The 19,840-nt window shown below is 46.5% G+C and overlaps 1 protein-coding gene across 9 annotated transcripts in view; it reads left to right on the top strand.

The window, feature by feature from the left end:
• Positions 1-19,840, top strand: part of HORMAD1 (HORMA domain containing 1) — a 920,105-nt gene that overhangs the window by 755,033 nt on the left and 145,232 nt on the right. For all 9 annotated transcript variants that reach the window (XM_078670957.1, XM_078670959.1, XM_078670964.1 and 6 more), the window contains one exon: positions 4,798-4,878. In XM_078670957.1, the coding sequence (XP_078527083.1) occupies positions 4,798-4,878 (81 nt within the window). The remainder of the gene's footprint in view (positions 1-4,797; positions 4,879-19,840) is intronic.

Genomic DNA, 19,840 nt, shown 5'->3' with positions numbered 1-19,840 from the left:
TCTGGAGGAGTGGCAGAGTATTACACAAGACCATTGGGTGTTGACTATGCTGCAAAATGGGTACTCTCTACGTTTTCAACATCGGCCTCCCTCGATCCCACCAGCGAAAACAACATGCCACCAGATAAAACTACTGCAGCAGGAGGTATCTGTCCTTCTAAGAAAGTCAGCCATTGAGAATGTCCCTGCATCACAACGAGGTCAAGGAGTATACTCAATATACTTCCTAGTAAAGAAAAAGGGTCTAAAAAGTCAGATTTCAGACCTATTCAAGACCTTCGAACACTCAACAAGTCCATCAGAAAAGAAAGGTTTCGCATGTTGGCTCTTCTTCAAATATATCCACATCTACAACAGGGAGATTGGATGTGTTCGCTGGATCTGCAAGATACATACTTTCATGTCCCAATCAGTCCTCATCACAGGAAGTTCCTGCGTTTCCTGGTGGGGTCCTCCCATTTCCAGTTCAAGGTACTGCCCTCCGGGTTGAAGTCAGCTTCCAGAGTGTTCACGAAGTGCATGGCAGTAGTAGCAGCCGCTTTATGACACAGGGGCATCTTTGTGTATACCTATCTCAGCTTCTGAAAGGTCCCTCTCCCCAGAGTGTGAGGAACAATTTTCAACAATGTCTAGACGTTTGCCAGCAGCTGGGTCTCCACGTAAACTTCGAAAAATCGACTCAGCAACCCACGCAGAGAATTCATTATGTGGGGACAACAATAGACTCCGCAATAGGAAAAGCGTTTTCTTCGGAGGAGAAACTGTTTTCAATCACACTAAAGGGCAAGCAGATCCTACACAACAACATACCTTCGGTCCGCCAGATTGCATCTCTTCTAGGATCAATGGCATCCTGCGTCTTTCTGGTACCCAATACCAGACTGAGAATGCGTCCCTTACAACAAGATCTGGAGGATAAGTGGGATCAAAGAACGGCTCGGTGGGAAGACAGGATACAACTGTCGCACACAGCCAGAGCATCAATACCATGGTGGGTGAGACAAAAAATCTTCTGGTAGGAGTTCCATTCTATCAGGCTCCTCCCTCCCAATCTTTGATCACGGGTGCCACCCTACAGGGTTGGGGAGTTCACATGGGGTCTCTCCTGACACAAGGTCAATGGTCAACAAAAGAACAGTTGTACCACATCAGCATGCTGGAGTTGAGAGCAGTGCATCTGGCTCTCAAGGCTTTCCTCCCTTTGATTGAGAGCAATTCCATTCTAGTACAGACGGACAATACGACCACCATGTATTCCCTGAACAAACAGGTAGGGACTCGATCGAGGCTCTGTCGTTGGAAGCTCAGGCCCTCTGGCATTGGCTCTTAGCGAGAAATCTATCGTTTACAGCAGTGCACCTACCGGGAGATCAGAATTCACGGGCAAACGCTCTCAGTCGGCACTTCGAGGACCAGCAGGGCTGGGTTCTAAACGACAAAGTTGTCAAGGGCATTTTCTAAGAATGGGGTCGTCCAAGCATCGATCTGTTCGCGGACGACACAAACAAAAAATGCTGAGACTTCGCCTCAGGGTTCTACCGACCTGGGTCGAAGGGGAATGCCCTTTTGATCAGCTGGTCAGGGGCATTTGTGTATGCCTTTCCACCTTTTCCACTCATCCCAAAGGTGGTGACCAAACTCACACTCAGACACGCGGATGATTCTGATTGCTCTGGATTGGCCCAGGCAATGGTTGACCTTCTGCACCTGTCAGAATACCAAAACTGGAGATTGCCGTGCAGACCGGACTTGCTGTCCAAGATGAACGGGAGGATTCATCACCCCAACCTTCCCTCACTGAACTTGGCAGCATGGCTCCTGAGGTCCTCCAGTATGGTCATTTAGGACTTCCTAAAGACTGCATGACCACCTTGAAAGAAGCTAGGAGGCCCTCCACAAGGCAATCCTATGCTTGTAAATGGAAATGCTTTTTCTTATGGTGTGTACAAAATAATTGTAATCCTACCAATGGATAGGAGGTAGTCGTTTTACCATATCTGCTTCATTTAGTTAAGGCAGGCCTTAAATTTGCCTTCATTAAGGTGCACCCGGCTGCCATTATGGCATACAGGCGTTCTCCTTCTCAACCATCCTTTTTTCAGCTACAGGTAGTGAAGGATTTTTTACAAGGTCTAAAGAAGGTCTATCCTCCTGTTCGGTCTCCTTCTCCCCCCTGGGAATTGAGCTTAGTTCTGTTTAAATTGATGGGTCCCCCATTGAGCCTATCCACAAAGCAACCCTTCAACACCTTACTTGGAAGGTAGATTTCCTAGTGGCTATTACCTAAGCTCGCAGGGTGAGCGAGATTCAAGCTCTCTGCTCAAAAGAGCCTTACCCAGTGTTCCACTTAAATAGAGTGGTTTTAAGAACTTACCCCTTCCTTCCTTCCGAAGGTGGTGTCAGATTTTCATGTCAACCAAACTATTTCATTACCAACCTTTTTTCCTAACCCCTGTACTCCAGCTGAAAGGTCACTCCACTCATTGGACCTGAAGAGGGTTTTAAAATTCTATTTGGAAAAGGTCCAAAATGAGAAGAACATCTGATCAACTATTCATTAATTACGGTTTGATCAGAACAGGTTTTCCAGCCTCCAAACGTTCCATCTCCAGGTGGATAGTGTCATGTATCTACTTGGCTTACCAGTTAGCACAGAAGCCTCTTGGGGCTACCCCCAAGGCTCATTCCACTAGAGGAAAAGCGGCTACAACTGCTTTCCTCAATAATGTTCCAATCTCTGAAATCTGTAAAGCAGCTATCTGGAGATCTGTACACACATTTACAAGACATTATTGTCTTGATTCAGATACCAGAACAGACACCCAAGTAGGCCAGGCCTCCTTGAGGAATCTGTTCAATTATTAATGATTATGGTTGTCTGTTGGGTTATTCCGTCTCATTTGCCCGCAGGTGGAAGATGGGCTTGCTGTTCTATTCAGTGCTTATGACTATTGATGAGGATCCCCTGGAAGAGAAGGATAAGTTACTTACCTGTAATCAAAGTTCTCTTCCAGGGGTATCCTCACCAAAGTCATAAGCAACCCACCCGCCTCCCCAGGCAAATGAGACTGTTTTTTCCTGGTTTGGTTAAGCTTTATGTTTGTATCCTAATCTCTGGCGTCCGCAAAGAACAACTGAGCTAACCGTCACCCCTGAGGCATGATGGGAAGCTAGGGGTCATGGATGCCTTAAAGGCACGGTGCCAGTTTTTGTACAATTGCTTTCATTTTCTAAGCTATTGCTTACGATGCAGCCTGTATGCTAACAATGCCTGCTCTTTTTGCTGTTTTCATGGGTTGTACTCATTAAAAGGAGTTCAAGTAATACTTGCCCTACTGTGGTTCATATATTCATTATGTGTTTGCACAAGAATTTATCATAATATTGCATTGTTTAGCCTCCTACATGGGGGCTGCATTGGTATGAGAAAAAATGATTGATATATATATATATATATATATATCTGTATATATGTTTTTCATATATATATTTTTTTTATTTCCCGGGCCCCCGCACATGGGCGGGAATATTCAGCGCTTATGACTTTGATGAGGATACCCCTGGAAGAGAACTAGGATTACAGGTAAGTAACTTATTCACATAAGTAAATCAAACAATTAGTTGTGAAATGTAGGTATATATACATTGATTTAATTTCTTCAAAGCAAGTTGTTGCTAGATGTATAATATCCTTCGTACACACATACCACCAGAACACCAACAGACCCCCTTTCAGGTAACTACCAAACTCATTCCATAAGTATCAGTGCTGCCTCAGCAGCGCTATTGAGAAAAATCTACTTTTCATACATATGTAAATCAGCTATCTAGATATAATTCTATAACTTTGCCATGGTCAAACCGCCTTGTGAGCTTGATTCCTTAAAGGTGTGCAGATTGATTGCTTAAATGATGATCCTCTGTGGTGGTCTTTGGGATGGGCCTGCTAACTTAGTGTAGTTTTAACTAAGGGCAAGGAAAATACTAGGACGAACAAGGAAAGAGAACTTACCTGTAATACGAATAGTCCATCTTGGACATTATTTTTTAATTCATGAACGTCCCACCCTCCTACCCATAAAGACCATAATGATGGTTACAAAGGATCTCTGTGTCTTGCCTTTAATTCACTGGCAAACTGACCTTGCAGTGCATTGTGGGACATTGTGGCTTTTGGACTCTGTAAAGAGTTTGAGATGGGAAGTTAAATGCTGGCTTTTTTTCTTGTTTGTGAAAATATATAGAGGAGAAACTGACAGACAATCAGCAAAACAAACTGTATGTGCAAAAAAAAAGAATTTGAAACGTTTAGCTTATAACTTTGCATTTTCGTTTTCGAACAAGGAAAATCTTATCCATGTCAAAGAAGTCCCACACATGAGCAGAGGTGTTCGACTATTCATGTAGCAGATGCCATGATGGCGTATCTGCCTACAGGTTTGGAATAGAAGCAAGGCAAAGCAAGAGAAGATTAAAGTTGCATTTACTCCATTACTCGTAACCCATACATTTTCTCCTATTACAATATTCTTCCAGCATAGCCATCTGACATTGGTCCTTATCATTATGCCCTTATTAATGAAACTAGCAAGTGTTGTTATGTGGCACAGTACCCCACGGGGTAGGTTTACAGGAAAACTAAGGGATAGAATTAGTAACAAAATCCCAATAAATGTAACACTCTGCATTTTGCTTAAGGATAGTAACTTTGATGTCTTAATTATTTACCATCTGCAGAATATCTGTGGTTTGTATATTCAATAAACATTTGACAATATTCCTACATGTCTCTTTTAGGTTGAACAGTTGGTAAATCAAACATCTCAACTCGAGGTCTCTGGAGCCAGAACAAGAAGTGGGAAGATATTTCAAAACCTGGTTAGTATGTCTATCTATCAACTGCTTGGCTTAAAAAGCTAATAAATTGGCATTTTAGTGGCACAAAGTGCACTGTTCCATGACTCATGTATCCATCTGCTGTAAGGATGTCTCTAAGTTGTCATTAACTTTCATACTGTTTGCTGGTGGTGGCTAAATAATGTTCTATGATCATCATTTATACTAACCAAGTGGTGGAAAGTGAGCATCTTTGTGATCTTCGGCAGGACTGACCTCATCATGAACCTTCCCTCCAGCAGCTCTCACGTGGCACTAGCACAGAATTTGTGTTCTGGAAGTAAATGATACCTATGCTGAAGATTACTGATCTTAGCTGACTGGGTTCTAGATAATGCTAGCGCACTCTCCAATTTGCTGCTGCTTGCTAGATCGATTAGCGTGTGCATGTTGGATGATCCAATCATTTTCCGTGTGGTTCCAGTCAAAGAATCTGCTGAAAGGAGTTTCCCTTCACTAGGATACCCCAACACAAATAGTCATGGATGCTTCCTGTAGGAGAGTAGGGTCTGCAATCCTATGATCACCCAGATTTTTGCTTTTTGCTGCACTGGTTTACGACTTTCCCTGGCTGTGGGCCTGCTAATCAGACCCACAGCCTAGCTGTTCTCTCTATCCAAATTGTACTCAGGTACTGAATTGGCACTGGGCCCTCTCCAAGTCCCTGTACCCAGGGCTGAGGTGTACCCAGAAGTCTCCCAGGGGCTGAAGCATGTATTATGCCACCCCTGGGCTGACTAACTAAACTGACACAACTGGCTGCACGACAGCTGGGGCAAGGTGGTGTACTCACCCTTTGCTTTAGATATAGTATACCTATATCTAACCCTAAAATGGACACACAGATCTCCTATCAGTCACTCCTATGGCAGGCCTTAACAATCCTGAAGGCAGAGTGCTTGGAATCGTGTGAGATGGTGCTCTGGCATGAGCTGAGCCTGTCTGCGGCTTTCGGGATCCATCCCTTAGCCGTTTCCATGATATCGCATACCATATACTCTTAAGTGCATTATAATCCTCGCGGTTATATGCCAACTCTGGTATCGCTTTATCAAAACATGTCGAGTAAGGTGTCATACGAATTGGAATACTAACCCCTCGCCAATTCTGGCGACGGAGTTAGCATTCCACCCTTCTAGAGGGACACGACATGTATGTAACCTCTAACCCCGGGTAAAGTCAAACAGAGCCTCAGCTCCACAAAATGGATGCTGCCACCGAGACACAAGTCTGCCCTCCTGCTGCTGGGAGTCCTCCCAGAGCAGGAGATAAGGACAAAGGGTTTCCTGCCAGGGGCGGTGCCAGCACCGTCCCAGACAGGATTTTGTGTATCCTAGGTAGGCAGGGCTTCAGAGGAAGGTGACTGCAAGTGGCACCCCGGTGCTCACTGTGCATAGGCCGGCTGAAACCAGTTCCAGGGGCACTCCAGCCCCTGGCCTGGGGAAAGCCCGCCAAAGGAGAGGGGTGTAACCACCCCCCTCCTGGTCCCACCCATAGGGCAGGACTTAGTCGCGTGCCAGCCCCCTTTTCCCAGATAAAGGTAGGAGCAGGCCCCCTTCCAAATTAGATCATCTTTGGAATCAAGACACGACTTTCTACGAAAGGACATCAAGATTTCTTCTTCAAGATTCTCCCTTGTGACTAAGGAGTAGTCACCCTGCATCCGCAGGCACCATCCGAAGAACACTGCGGTCTGCTGTAAGTCCTTCCTCCGGAATCCGACTGCCCAGCTCGACAAGACCCGGCTTCCCTGGCACCTCCGACCTCTACTCACCTCTACAGCCAAGCTGAGAACCGTGAGTGCGACGAGACCTCAAGGGACCGACTATTGCCAAGACTGCACGACTTCTGCACAGCAAGCCCGCCGAGTAATCTCCTGGCGAGTGCTTTGGGGTCCGAGAAGCCCCAACCCTGAGCAGCTCCAGCACCGAAGAGCAGCCCCCCAGCATCTCCACGATCGGCGTGGGGCCCTTCTGCTTTTTGCTGCTCACCGCGTTGTTTGGCTACTAGCCCGCTGGCTTGTGGCCTTCTGAACGACGCCCAACGACATCACTGCTGCTAGTCTGGTTGCTCCAGACTGGCCCTTGCTCCCTTCCAGAAGAGGAGCACCCCGGACCCTCCTGGTCCACTCAAGACGCCATTTTGAGTCCACCGCGTGGGCTTGAATTAGCCAAGGCTTTGTTGCCCAATTCTGGGTTCTTCGACGCTGACAGCTTCATCCATCGTGGGACAGCTCGCCTCTCCATCCTGGTCGCCGACAACGCCTCCTGGTCCGTGAGATCTGCAGAGCACAGCGTCGCCCACTCACCTAGCCGAGGTGACTACCATCCGGTGCCCTCCTGGTGCCACCTGACTACTGGCTAGTAGTCACGAACTTGGTCCCCTCTGCTTTCAGGTGTCATCCATCTTCAAGATCCAGGCTTGGATCAACTCGAACTCTCTTCACTGGTCGCCTGCCAGCATCTTTCTTCCAGGCTCCTGGTTCGTCGACGAGGATTCCCGACGTCTTTTGAGACCTATGCAGCTGCAGCCCCTGGGCTAGGTAACTTCGGCATTTCGGTGCCCCAGCATAGCCTCACTATCCAAGGGTCAGGATCCACTGTCGTTTTCTCCCTACCAGGTCGGGTTCGCCCGTGAACACTAACTTTAACTTTACTAGCTATCATAGACTTTGTCCCGCATCCCGCGTGAGAGTGCACACTCTGCACCCGAGTCCCCTGGAAGTAGTCTAACGATTCCATAGTCAAGTCCTAGCGATTCCAAAGCCTATTAGTACTGTACTTACCTGCTAGTAATTTCGCATTCCACTTTTGGAGTATATGGTTTTCCGTGCCCCTCGGGCATTTGTATATACTGTGCTAACTTAAGTATTTTCGTAAGAGTTTTGTTGTATGCCTAGCACCCTGTCCTCATAAAGAGTACAGGGCTGTTGTGATTCTAATAAATACACTGTTTATTTTCATAACACTTGTGTGGTGTCCTTTCACTGGGTGTTCAAGGGGTAATGTGATGGTAAAACAGCTGGCTTAACACGCCCTCTAGAGTCTTAGCCTTAGACTGCTCGTATCCATGCTACTAGGATAGCTGGTCTATAAGGTTGACTTACAACCAATCATCAATAAGGGTTGTTTGGACTGATATATAGTGATCACTAGAATAGTGAGCACTGCACATCAGGCCAACTTCTCACACTTCCCTTCAGGAATGGGGCACACATTGATCATCTAAACGTTCAGGGGACAGGGTTGAAGAAGGAAAATACCTTCAATATCAACCTTTTGGAATTGACAGTTGTCCATCTCTCTCTAAAGTAATTACTTTCATTTTTTAAGACAAAGTTCCTAATTGTTAATGGCACCACAAAGTAATGGTACTTATACAAGAAGAGAAAGACTTATCCAAACTACTGTGCCTGAAAGCGCAAACAATCTGGAGGTGGCTTACCGCAAGGGACTTACACATCATACTGATGTGTCTGTCAGGGATTCAGAATGAAGAACTGGACTTCAGCTGATCTTTCCAAGATAACCAGAAGTGGGTTCTCATGGATGAAGTTCTAAAAAGCATCTTCCAGGACTGACAATATCCTCAAATAAGCTTGTTCACAGACCCAGGTACACACAAAATGGCCATCCTAGTACCTGAGAAGCACTGTTCATGCTGGGTTGGAAGCACATTTTTTCAGAATAATGAACTTTTCTTCTGCGTGCCCCTTCCATAAGGATTATAGGGCTTTAACCTCTTTGTCATCTTTTTTTAAAGATTTGTTAGGCTTCTTTTTTGTTTGGCATCTAAAGCTTTGTGTTTCCTGAGAATAATGAAGACTTTATGGAAATAATTAATTGTGTTATGTTTTTCGAACAAGACATACTGGTGTCTGAAAGAACATATAGAGAATCATAATATGACGTTGAGACACATTTCTGCAGGCTGAGCTAGAGTGGCCTCACTCGGAAGAGAAAGTTGTGCAAGTTCAGAGTAAGAGTAGTACCCTATTTGAGAGACACAGTATTGGGTAATGGCATTAGTCCTAAGCTAGAGTTAACAGACACAGTTCTGAAGACACCTGCCATCTGTTACGAGAACTAGGGGCCAGATGTACGACCCTTTTTGCAGTCGCAAACGGGAGATTGGCTCGTTTGCGACAGCAAAAAAGGGTCCAGGCATGTACAAACGCTATTTTGCGAGTCACTCACTCGCAAAATAGCATTTGCAACTCTCGCTATTAGGAAGGGGCATCCCTTCCTAATTGCGAGCCTCAATGCCATGTACTTTTGTTTTGCGACTGGATTTGCAGTTGCAAAACACTTGCAGTTTGCCACCTACTTCAAGTAGGTGGTAAACCACTCGCAAACGGGAAGTGGTCCCCAGGGGACCCCTTCCCATTTGTGATTGTGTGCGGAAATATTTTTTAATAGCAGGCAGTGGTCCCAGGGATCACTGCCTGCACTTAAAAAATGAAACTGAACAGTAACATTTTTCTCCAGTATTAGGGTGTCTTTCATAGATTCACGTGCTTGAATATTCCCCGTCGTCGAAGTGGGAGCCCCACGGGAAATAAAATAGCAATAAAATCCCAATAAAATATGTATGTAAAAACATAACACATAGAAATACACACTAGAAATAGTTGGAAATACCAGGTCATAATTCCCACATAGGAATACATGGAGCGAGAGAAAACTTTTGCAACATATCCCTGTCATTATGTTAGTCCAAACTACAGCCAATCAGGCGCAAGCAAACCTCCAGAACCTTCTCCGACGAGGCTCAGGCCCTCAGATTTTCTGCCGCACGTCGTGTGAAGGGAGTCTCTCTGAGCTCTGCTCAGTGTTTCTACTTTTTTCTGGTTTCCAGTACTTTCTACAATGTCTTCAAGTAAGAAGTCTTTGTTTAGACCTTGTTCTTTTTGTGGGAAGTTGAGACTTTATTCTGAGGACCCCCACAAGAAATGTATATACTGCCTATATCCTGACCATGAGGTAGGCAAATGTAAAATCTGTAGGACTTTTTCCACCAAGACCTTAAAGGATAGGGAGGGTTGCCTCCTCCTCCTCTGGTTACAAAGGCTGAAAGACAAGGATTCAGCACTTTCTGACGCAGAAAGCCTGATGTCAGGTACTTCTAAGGCCGCCTCAAAGCGTAGCAGTGTGCAGGATGTACCTTCTCCCTTCTTGAAGAAGACGAAACTCTCACTCTTGAAGGCTCCTGGGGTGTCCTCACCTCCTCCTGCTACGCGATGCACCCGAGATCTGACTCTCAGGCGTCTACGGCTTCTTCTAAGCACGTTTCCACCTCAAACCGTGTAAAATCGTCGACGGGAGCGCCGACGATCATTTCGATGACGAGATCTGCCGTCTCCGGCTCGTCGACGACAACAGTGACGACGACTTTGGCTTCTGGTTCGTCGACGGCGGCTGCGTCGACGGCATCCATGTCGACGAAGGTATGCCTCAGTTTTAAGACTGTCTCGTCGACGATTCTTATCGCCTCGACGTCGAAGAAGGGTCTATCATCGTCATCAGGATTTACGTCGACGAGGATTGTGAAGAAAGCCTCCTCGTCGTCGGCTGCTCCGTCGACCAATGTTCCATTGGCGGCGGTTTTGTCTACGACAACTCCGTCGACGGTGGCTCCGTCGGCGGTGGCTCCGTCGATGTCTGTTCTGTCGTCGGCAGCGGATTCGACGATGAGTTCGTCGACGGTGGTGCCATCATCCTACGCATCCTTGCCTCTGGTGCCGATTTCTTCACCCGGGTCTGTTGTTTCCTCCGCCGACCCTTTGCACCAACATCGCCAAGTGCCTCTGGAACAGCTTGACATTCCACGTGACATGCAGTCCCCGTCATACCTATTTGCGACAGGTTCTGAACAGGACTCTGGTTCTGAGGAAGATGGGGATGATCATTTCCGGGCAGCACGAAGCCCTTCTGAACTAATCATAAAGTGTCAAGACTATGAGGATGATCACGAGGACTCGTCTTTTCAGAAGAAGGAACCGTCCACTCAGGTTCCCACGGCAGCACTTCCTCTTTCCCTCATTTACAATCTCCAGTATATGCTGGAGGATTGCAGCAGGCATTTTCCGTCATCTCGCCATGGTTCGCCTCTGCCTACGGCACCTGCACCTGCAACAGCTCCTGCAGCTGTTCCGCCGCCTCAACTGGCACCGCCGCCTGCTCTGGTTAAGACCTCTATTCAGGTCCATGCTACGGTGTACGAGGACGAGGATGATAATATGCGCCCAGACAGAGAGGATGGTGAGCTGCCGGGCGATGATACTGATGGCGATGGCGATATGCAAAATTGGGACGATTTCCAAATTCAGACACCGTCCCCACCTCCTGCAACTCCTGGGGATTCCCCTCCTGTGGACATTGCAGGTTTTCACCAACTCATGGATAGAGCGGCGCTCCGCTTTAAACTACCTATGGTTCAAAGGGAAGAAGATTGCTTTCTTTACGACTTTAAGAGTCAACCTTTCAAGCAAGTTCGGACAGTCCCAATCATTGACTTCATTTGGAATGAAGGAGGCAAGTTGATGCACACGCCGAATTCCATCCCTGCACAGCTACCTCGATTGGAGAAAAAATATAAGGCGCCCCAGGGTTCTTCTTCTTCTTTTCGCCAGGAAGTTCAGGCGAAAATTGCCCTACGACGGCGAGTCTCTCTTCGGTCAACATGTTGATGAGGCGCTGCAGACGATGAAGAAAGATACTGAAACAACTTGTTCCTTGGGCACTTTACAGTTCCGCAAACAGCCCTTTCGGGGTGTGCGCGGCCGCGGCACCACCTCTTCTTTTCGTGGCGGATCTAAATAATACCGCTCCTATGGCCAGGGAAATCAACCGTATTCCAACCAGCCGCAGCAGACCTCTCGCCAGCAATCTTCCAAATCCTATTGTGGAAAGTCTTCCTATAGAGGTTCCACTTCCAAAAGGCAATGACTTACCTTTCCTGCGCAAGGTTGGAGGTCGAATCTCCCTGTTCTTTTTTCAATGGTCCTCAATCACCTCAGACCGTTGGGTGCTGGATATTGTATCAAAGGGCCTTGGAGTTCGTAAAGTTTCCTCCTCAGACTCCTCCGACTGGTCCGCCTCCTGCGCACCTCAAAGAACTTTTCCAGCCGATTCGCATCATGATTCAAAAAGGTGCCATCGAAGTGGTTCCCAAGTCTCAGAGGGGGATGGGATTTTATTCCCGGTTTTTCCTCATCCTCAAAAAGACAGGCGACTGTTGTCCAATCCTCTATTTACAGGCACTGAACAAATACCTGAAGTGCCAGTCCTTTCGCAAGATCACGCTGATGGAGATCCTACGTGTACTCTGCAAGGACGACTTCATGACCACCATCGACCTCCAGGATGCTTATTTCCATGTGCCAATTCTTCCTCGTCACCGGAAGTACTTGCGTTTCCGGGTGGGGCAGAGAGACTTTCAATTCAGGGTGCTGCCTTTTGGCCTGCGCTCCGCCCCTCGTGTCTTCACAAAGGTTTTGGCTCCAGTGGTGGCTTACCTACGTCTACAGGGTGTCAAAATGTTTCCATACCTAGACGATTGTCTCATCAAGTCGCAGTCTCACAGCCAGCTGTCTCGACACACACAACTCTATCAAACCTTATTTCGCACCCTCGGTCTTTCCATCAATGCCGAGAAATCTCAGGTCGAACCAGCTCACTGCAGGACTTTTCTAGGCGCCACTCTGGATACGTCACTAGCCAAAGCATTCGTGTCTCACGAACGTCAGCTGCGGATTCTACGCCTGGTGGCTCTCCTTTGTTCAAAAGAGTCAGTTTCCATTCGTATATTGAAGTCTTTTCTGGGAATGGCGTCCTCCTGCATCTCTCTGATCCCAAATTGCAGGCTCAGGAGTCGCCCCATTCAGGAAGAATTGGACGCTCAGTGGCGTCAGGTCACCGGCTCTTACAACGATCTCGTTCGTGTGACCGCCCGGATGAGATCGGCTCTCCAGTGGTGAGCGCAGCAGTCCAGTGTGGCTGCTGGGACCTCATTCCTCACCACAGCTCCGGAACTCATTCTGACCACGGATGCCTCCTTGGAAGGGTGGGGCGCACACCTTCAAGGGCTATCCATCAAGGGCAAATGGACTCAGTCTCAACGCTCCTGGCACATCAACAGGTTGGAGTTGATGGCCATCTTCCTGGCTCTCAAATCGTTCCATATTCTGATCCAGAGAGAATCGGTGCTCATCCAAACGGACAATACCACCAGTATGCACTATGTGAACAAGCAGGGCGGCACCAAATCTCCTCTCCTATCTCGACTGGCACAGACTATCTGGGATTGGGCGCTTCGGCACCACATTACCCTGACAGCGGTTCATCTACCGGGCATCTCGAACATCCTAGCGGATGCCCTCAGCCGGTCCGCATCCTCAACTCACGAGTGGGAGCTACATCAGCCGACTCTGGACTTCATCTTTCGACGTTGGGGTCATCCACAAATAGATCTCTTTGCGAGCCCAGTGAACCGCAAATGCCCGTCCTTTGCAAGTTGGCTTCCCCATCCAGAATAGTCCGGGAATGCCCTTTTGATTGATTGGTGCGGTCTATTCGCCTATGCCTTTCCGCCAATTCCACTGGTTCCTCGAGTGTTGTGGAAGATGCGGAGACAGCCGTGCCACATTCTCCTGATCTCTCCCAGATGGCCTCGACAAGCGTGGTTCTCGGAACTGCTGCTTCTGTCTCAGTGGGAACCCATTCTCCTTCATCCTCGAGCGGATCTTCTCACGATGGACGAGGGTCTGATTTGTCATCCGGACCCCTCCTCTCTCAAATTATCGGCCTGGAACCTGAGCACCTTGAATTTGCCCATTTGAACATCCCGCCAGCATGCAGGGACATTCTTGCCAAAGCCAGAGCTCCATCTACAATAAAGACTTATAAACTAAAGTGGAAAAGATTCTGTCACTGGTGCGCAACTGCCAACATTCATCCTGTTCATTCTACTCCAGCTCAGTTACTACCATTCTTTCTAGAGCTGGCACAGTCAGGACTTTCCCACGCCACTTAGAAGGTTTTCTTGGCGGCGATTTCTCGCTTCCGGTCGGATGGCTCCTCCTCTCTCTGCTCTATCAGAATCATTTGTCAGTTTTTCAAGGGATTGTTCAGGAAGTTCCCGCCCATTAGGCGTCCTCCTCCAACCTGGCATCTCAACATTGTTTTGGCACAATTAATGAAGGCACCATTCGAGCCTATCCACAAAGCAGATTTTAAATTTTTTACTTGGAAAGTGACCCTTCTCCTTGCTTTAACCTCTTCACGTCGCGTGAGTGATATTCACGCATTTACCATTAAGCCTCCTTTTCTCCAATTCAAATCGGACTGTGTAGTGCTTCGCACCAATCCGGCTTTCATGCCTAAGGTGCCCAGTGACTCACCTCAATGAACCTGTTTTCTTAAAGACTTTCTTTCCCAATCCTCAATCCCCAGTGGAGCAACGTTTACATTCGCTGGACGTTAAGCGATGCCGTAAATTTTACATCAATAGGACGACACCCTTTCGCAAATAGGATCAGCTGTTCGTGGCCTACGGACGCATGTGCAAGGGGCGTTCTGTCACCAAGCCAACAATTGCACGTTGGATTTCTTCAGCAGTTTCCTTCTGTCATCAGAAGGCTGGCAAGCCTCTTCAATCATTGGTGAGAGCTCATTCCACCAGGGCGATGTCATCCTCTACTGCCCTGTTTGCTGGTGTGCCGATTCACCAAATTTGCCGAGCAGCTACGTGGTCCAGCAGGCACACTTTCACGAGGCATTACTGCCTTGAAATGATCAACTAAGCCGTTAGGGCAGTGGGACAAGCGGTGCTTCGCAATCTTTTTAACTAAGGTGAGCCTCTGCTTTCTACCCTCCGCCTATATGGTTTGTGTAATGATATTGTTATATTATTATTATCATTCCTACCTGGCTATGCTTGCTAGTTTGCATTTTCATGCCTATGCATTGCTGTTTTTGCTCTTGCTGCCAGCTATTACTGCTCACTATTCTATTCAAGCATGTGAATCTATGAAAGACACCCTAATACTGGAGAAGAACAATTGTTACTTACCTGTAAACAGGTGGTTCTCCAGTATTGGTGTCTTTCATAGATTCACATGCGACCCACCCGCCTCCCCTCAGAGGCTCGCTTCTCCTCCTAGACTCTTTTTGTCACTCTGTGCTACGAAAATCTGTGGGCCTGAGCCTCTGAGGAGAAGGTTCTGGAGGGGTGCTTGCACCTGATTGGCTGTAGTTTGGACTAACATAATGGCAGGGATATGTTGCAAAAGTTTTCTCTCTCTCTCCATGTATTCCTATGTGGGAATTATGACCTGGTATTTGTAACTATTTCTAGTGTGTATTTCTATGTGTTATGTTTTTACATACATATTTTATTGGGATTTTATTGCTATTTTATTTACAGTGGGGCTCCCACTTCGACGACGGGGAATATTCAAGCATGTGAATCTATGAAAGACACCAATATTGGAGAACCACCTGTTTACAGGTAAGTAACAATTGTTCTTCTTTTTTAAATGCATCCTGTTTTCCTTCAAGGAATACGGGCTGCCTTTAAAAAACAAGCATTTGCAATGCAATAGGTCTCGCATTAGGAACGTTTGAGCTATTGGTATTGTAAATGGCAAAGTTTTTATTTATGTTTCTTTTTTTTAAATAGCTAAATTAATAGCTATAATAGTTGACCAAATAGCTACCCTTGAGGCGGAAGCCGGGGGTTTTGCTCCTTAATTTTAAAATTGTATTGTTTCTTTGCACATTGTAGAGTTGATTTTACAAACCTATTTCTTGTGTGATATTGTGTTTGCCACTCGAGCGCTGCTGTGGGAAGGGCCAATTCCCTGACACACCTCCCACGTGATACGAGGCCACGCCCCTTTTTAAGTAGCCACGCCCCCTCCCGGAGGCTTAAATCACCACGCTGAGTCGCAGCCGGTGTTGACCAAATAGCTACCCTTGAGGCGGAAGCCGGGGGTTTTGCTCCTTAATTTTAAAATTGTATTGTTTCTTTGCACATTGTAGAGTTGATTTTACAAACCTATTTCTTGTGTGATATTGTGTTTGCCACTCGAGCGCTGCTGTGGGAAGGGCCAATTCCCTGACAGCATCACCTCCCACGTGATACGAGGCCATGCCCCTTTTTAAGTAGCCACGCCCCCTCCTCCTCCTTATTACCATGCACACCCCTCGGAAGCGCAGCGGACGAGCGCAGCGGGCACACCTTCGACACGCCGAAGACACGCCAAAGACGAGCCCGTCTGCGCCCGTCCGTGCCAGTACGGGACACGGGGCTAGTCATTATACTCCTCTACCCAGGCTCTCTAAGGTAATGTCGTCTGACCTATTAAAATCTTTGCGCCCCGTCCAACATGAACATTGCACCTTGCTTGAAATTCCTCATTTGGGCGCTGTTTCCTGCCCATTTTGTAGCTACACAATTAGATCCTATCAGCCCTACCCCCCTCGTAGAACTAGACGGAGTAAGCAGGTGAAGCCGGCACACCCTACTCACAAAAATCATCTATTCTACAGTTTAAATTGTCGATCCCTACCTATGCATAAGGCCGAGATTTTTGACTTGCTTATGGACGACAAACCTAGCGCCCTCTTCCTCACTGAGACTTGGCTACATGAAGGTTCAGGGTCCGATATAGCTACGGCCCTCCCTTCCAATTATGCGATCACCAGATTGGACAGAATTCATAAAACCGGAGGTGGAATCGCGATTGTTTATAATAAGCAATTTACTTGCACTTTTGAATCGATAATTATACCTGATAGTGAGGCAGCATCTTTTAAACTATGTCTTAATCCAAACTTCACGATGTCCGGTATTCTTATGTACCGACCTCCTGGAAATGGCACCAAATGGGCTACAGAACTAGTAAATCATATTACCCCTTTTATATTAACATCCAAAAACTTCTCTATTATCGGAGATTTAAATCTGCATTTAGAAGATAAATCGAATACAACATGCACAAACTTGCTGGATGATCTTTTAGCTACAAACATTCATCTTATTAACTCAGGGCCTACCCACAGGGCAGGACACCTACTTGACCCGATACTGTCTAACCTTCCCTCCCTTAGCTGGATAGAAAATATCCCTGTATGCTGGTCAGACCATTTTCTAGTTAAAGTCGATCTTACCTTACCCAGCACCTCAACAGACCTAAGCAGGTCAATGCCTTCTCTGAGGAAAAACTGGAAAGCTCTAGACATCTCCAAGCTTAATGAGAACTTAAATTCACATCCCCCAAATAAAAATTACAATATGGAAAGCATTGCCATAGCTACTCAACAATGGCTCACCAATGCGGCAGATGCCTGTTTAATCCAGACTAAGACCAAGGGGAACTTTCATCATCCCCCGGCTCCCTGGTTTACTGACTCTCTTAAGGAAGGAAAAACTAAATGTAAGGCACTTGAGAGAGATTGGCGCAGAGATTTCGATCCTGATAAAAAAACTAGATATCATACAGCTAGAAATCTCTACCATACTGCTTGTAGAAAAGCTCGCACGATATATGTAGCCACAACCATAATGGAAGCTGCGAATAAATCAAAAACGCTGTTTAATACAGTTAAAGATCTCGCAGGGGCTCAAACTGCTGCTCCTACGCGGCCCCTAAACAAGAAGCAATGTCAGGATTTAGCTACATTTTTCTCTGACAAAATTGACAATCTGATTGTCGAGATAGACAAAAACACTGTGGCAACCGCTCCTAAGGAATATTGGGAATGTACTCCGGCTATAAATCAGACCCTTCAAAAATGGCCCCGATTACGACTGATGCTCTTATCTCAATTATGAAGACGTTAAAATCTGGTTCTCCACAGGATCCTATCCCTATCAAGATAATTAAACTACTTGATACACCTGCCCTTAAAATCATTGCGGACACCCTAAATTCTTCTTTAGAGCTTTCCACAGTGCCAAAGATATGGAAACATGCTATAGTAACACCCTTGTTGAAAAAACCTACAGCAGATCCGGATAAATTGGCCAATTACAGGCCTATCTCACTCCTTCCTGCTTTTTCCAAATGCCTGGAAAGGCATGTGCATTCAGCACTGACGCTTTTTTCAGATGAAAATGCCCTACTTCACTCCACCCAGTCAGGTTTCCGAGCGGGTTTCTCTACAGAAACGGCCCTTTTGGGTGTTTCTGAAGCTATGAGGAAACTACTCGATGATGGTCAAACGGTTGCGCTTATTTTACTTGACTTAAGCGCAGCCTTTGACACCGTATCGCATAAAAGGCTAATCGCTTTACTGGAAAAAAGTGGAATAGGCGGAAACGCGCTGCAATGGATTAGATCATTCTTGAGTCATCGGACCTTTCAAATATCATCGGCAGCGGCATGCTCGGGAACTTTCAATTCCCCTCATGGAGTACCGCAGGGCTCCATCCTTAGCCCGCTCTTTTTCAACTTATATCTCAGACCCCTAGCGGATCTAGTGGCAAAAGCGGGTCTAACCTTCATGTCGTATGCCGATGATTCTCAGATTGTGTTCTCACTATCTGAACCCCAAACTTCTTCTCCATCTCTCCTTAAAACTGGCCTGTTATCCATTTTCAACTGGATGTCAACAAACCAGTTAAAATTAAATGGAGATAAAGCGGAGATTCTCCTTCTGGGTAGACAACCAGAGCTTTGGAACTCATTACATTGGCCTGCCCAGATGGGAAATCTCCCGACACCAGTGCCGCAGGCTAGAAATCTGGGGGTAATCCTGGACAACTCTTTGTCCATGAAACAGCAAGTCAACAAAGTAGTGAGCATCTGCTTTACCATCTTGAGATGGCTCAAGAAGATCCTGTGGATGCTGCCTAGCCCTATGCAGAAAACGGTGGTCAATGCCTTAATTACATCTCGGCTTGACTACGGGAACATCCTGTATCTAGGTGCAAACAAAGCAGTCACAAAAAGACTGCAGATTGTTCAAAATGCGGCTGCTCGTCTACTTTGTGGCATACCTAAAAACAGCAGCGTGTCCCCTTACCTGCGTGAACTGCACTGGTTGAGGGTGGAGTATCGCATTAGGTTTAAAGCCCTAAACTACATGTTTAAAATCAAAGCACGTACCGCTCCAAAATATTTGCATGCTCTAGCTTCCCCTTACATCCCCAATAGGAATTTACGATCTAAAGCAGCAGAAAAATTCTGTGTCCCCAGATTTAAGCTGGCCAGGATAGGAGGCAAATCCTTCGCCTACCTGGGTCCTGTCATGTGGAATACACTCCCAATTCAAATACGCAAAGAGCAAAACCCTCTCAGGTTTCGAAAGGAGATAAAAACCTGGTTGTTTAATCAGTAATCTGATCCCTTTGCTGTCTTCACGTTCTACCAGGCTGTGGTTAGGCGCCGGGAAACCCTTTTTGGGTAGCTGTTGCGCCATATAAATTGATAAAATAAATAAATAATAAAAATAAATAGCTTCGTCATTTACAATGCCAATAGTTATAACTTTCGCAAATGTGATACCTATAGCATTTGTAATGCAATATGTTTTGTATTTACAAACCGCGAGAGGACAAAAAAAAGCTCCGGACCACTGCCTCCTCCCAGGCCTTCAAAAGGGACCTCAAAGTTCTCCTCCTCCAGAGACACCTCCAAAAGTAATTCACGTCCTCTTGCTATTTGTGAGTAAGACTTCCCACTACTGATAATTTCTACTTTCCATGACCATGGAAGTGCCTTCCCAGTGTATGCCTGTGATTGGAGGGTCTGCCTTTTTGCAGTATTTTTCATGTACTGGTGTTCGGTGCCCTTTTGTAAAATGCACACACCACTCTGCCCTTGCAACACACGGCTGCTACCTCTCACATGTCTTTACCTTTGATACTTGCACAAGTGCCACCTTGCCCATGTAGGACTATACCTCTAATTATGCTCTGTTTTCTCTTATAACTGCAC

This window comes from Lissotriton helveticus, chromosome 12 (assembly GCF_964261635.1).
Source record: "Lissotriton helveticus chromosome 12, aLisHel1.1, whole genome shotgun sequence".
Lineage (NCBI taxonomy): Eukaryota > Metazoa > Chordata > Amphibia > Caudata > Salamandridae > Lissotriton > Lissotriton helveticus.
The sequence above is the reverse complement of the archived record's forward strand: the minus strand, read 5'-3'. Positions and strand labels throughout refer to the sequence as shown.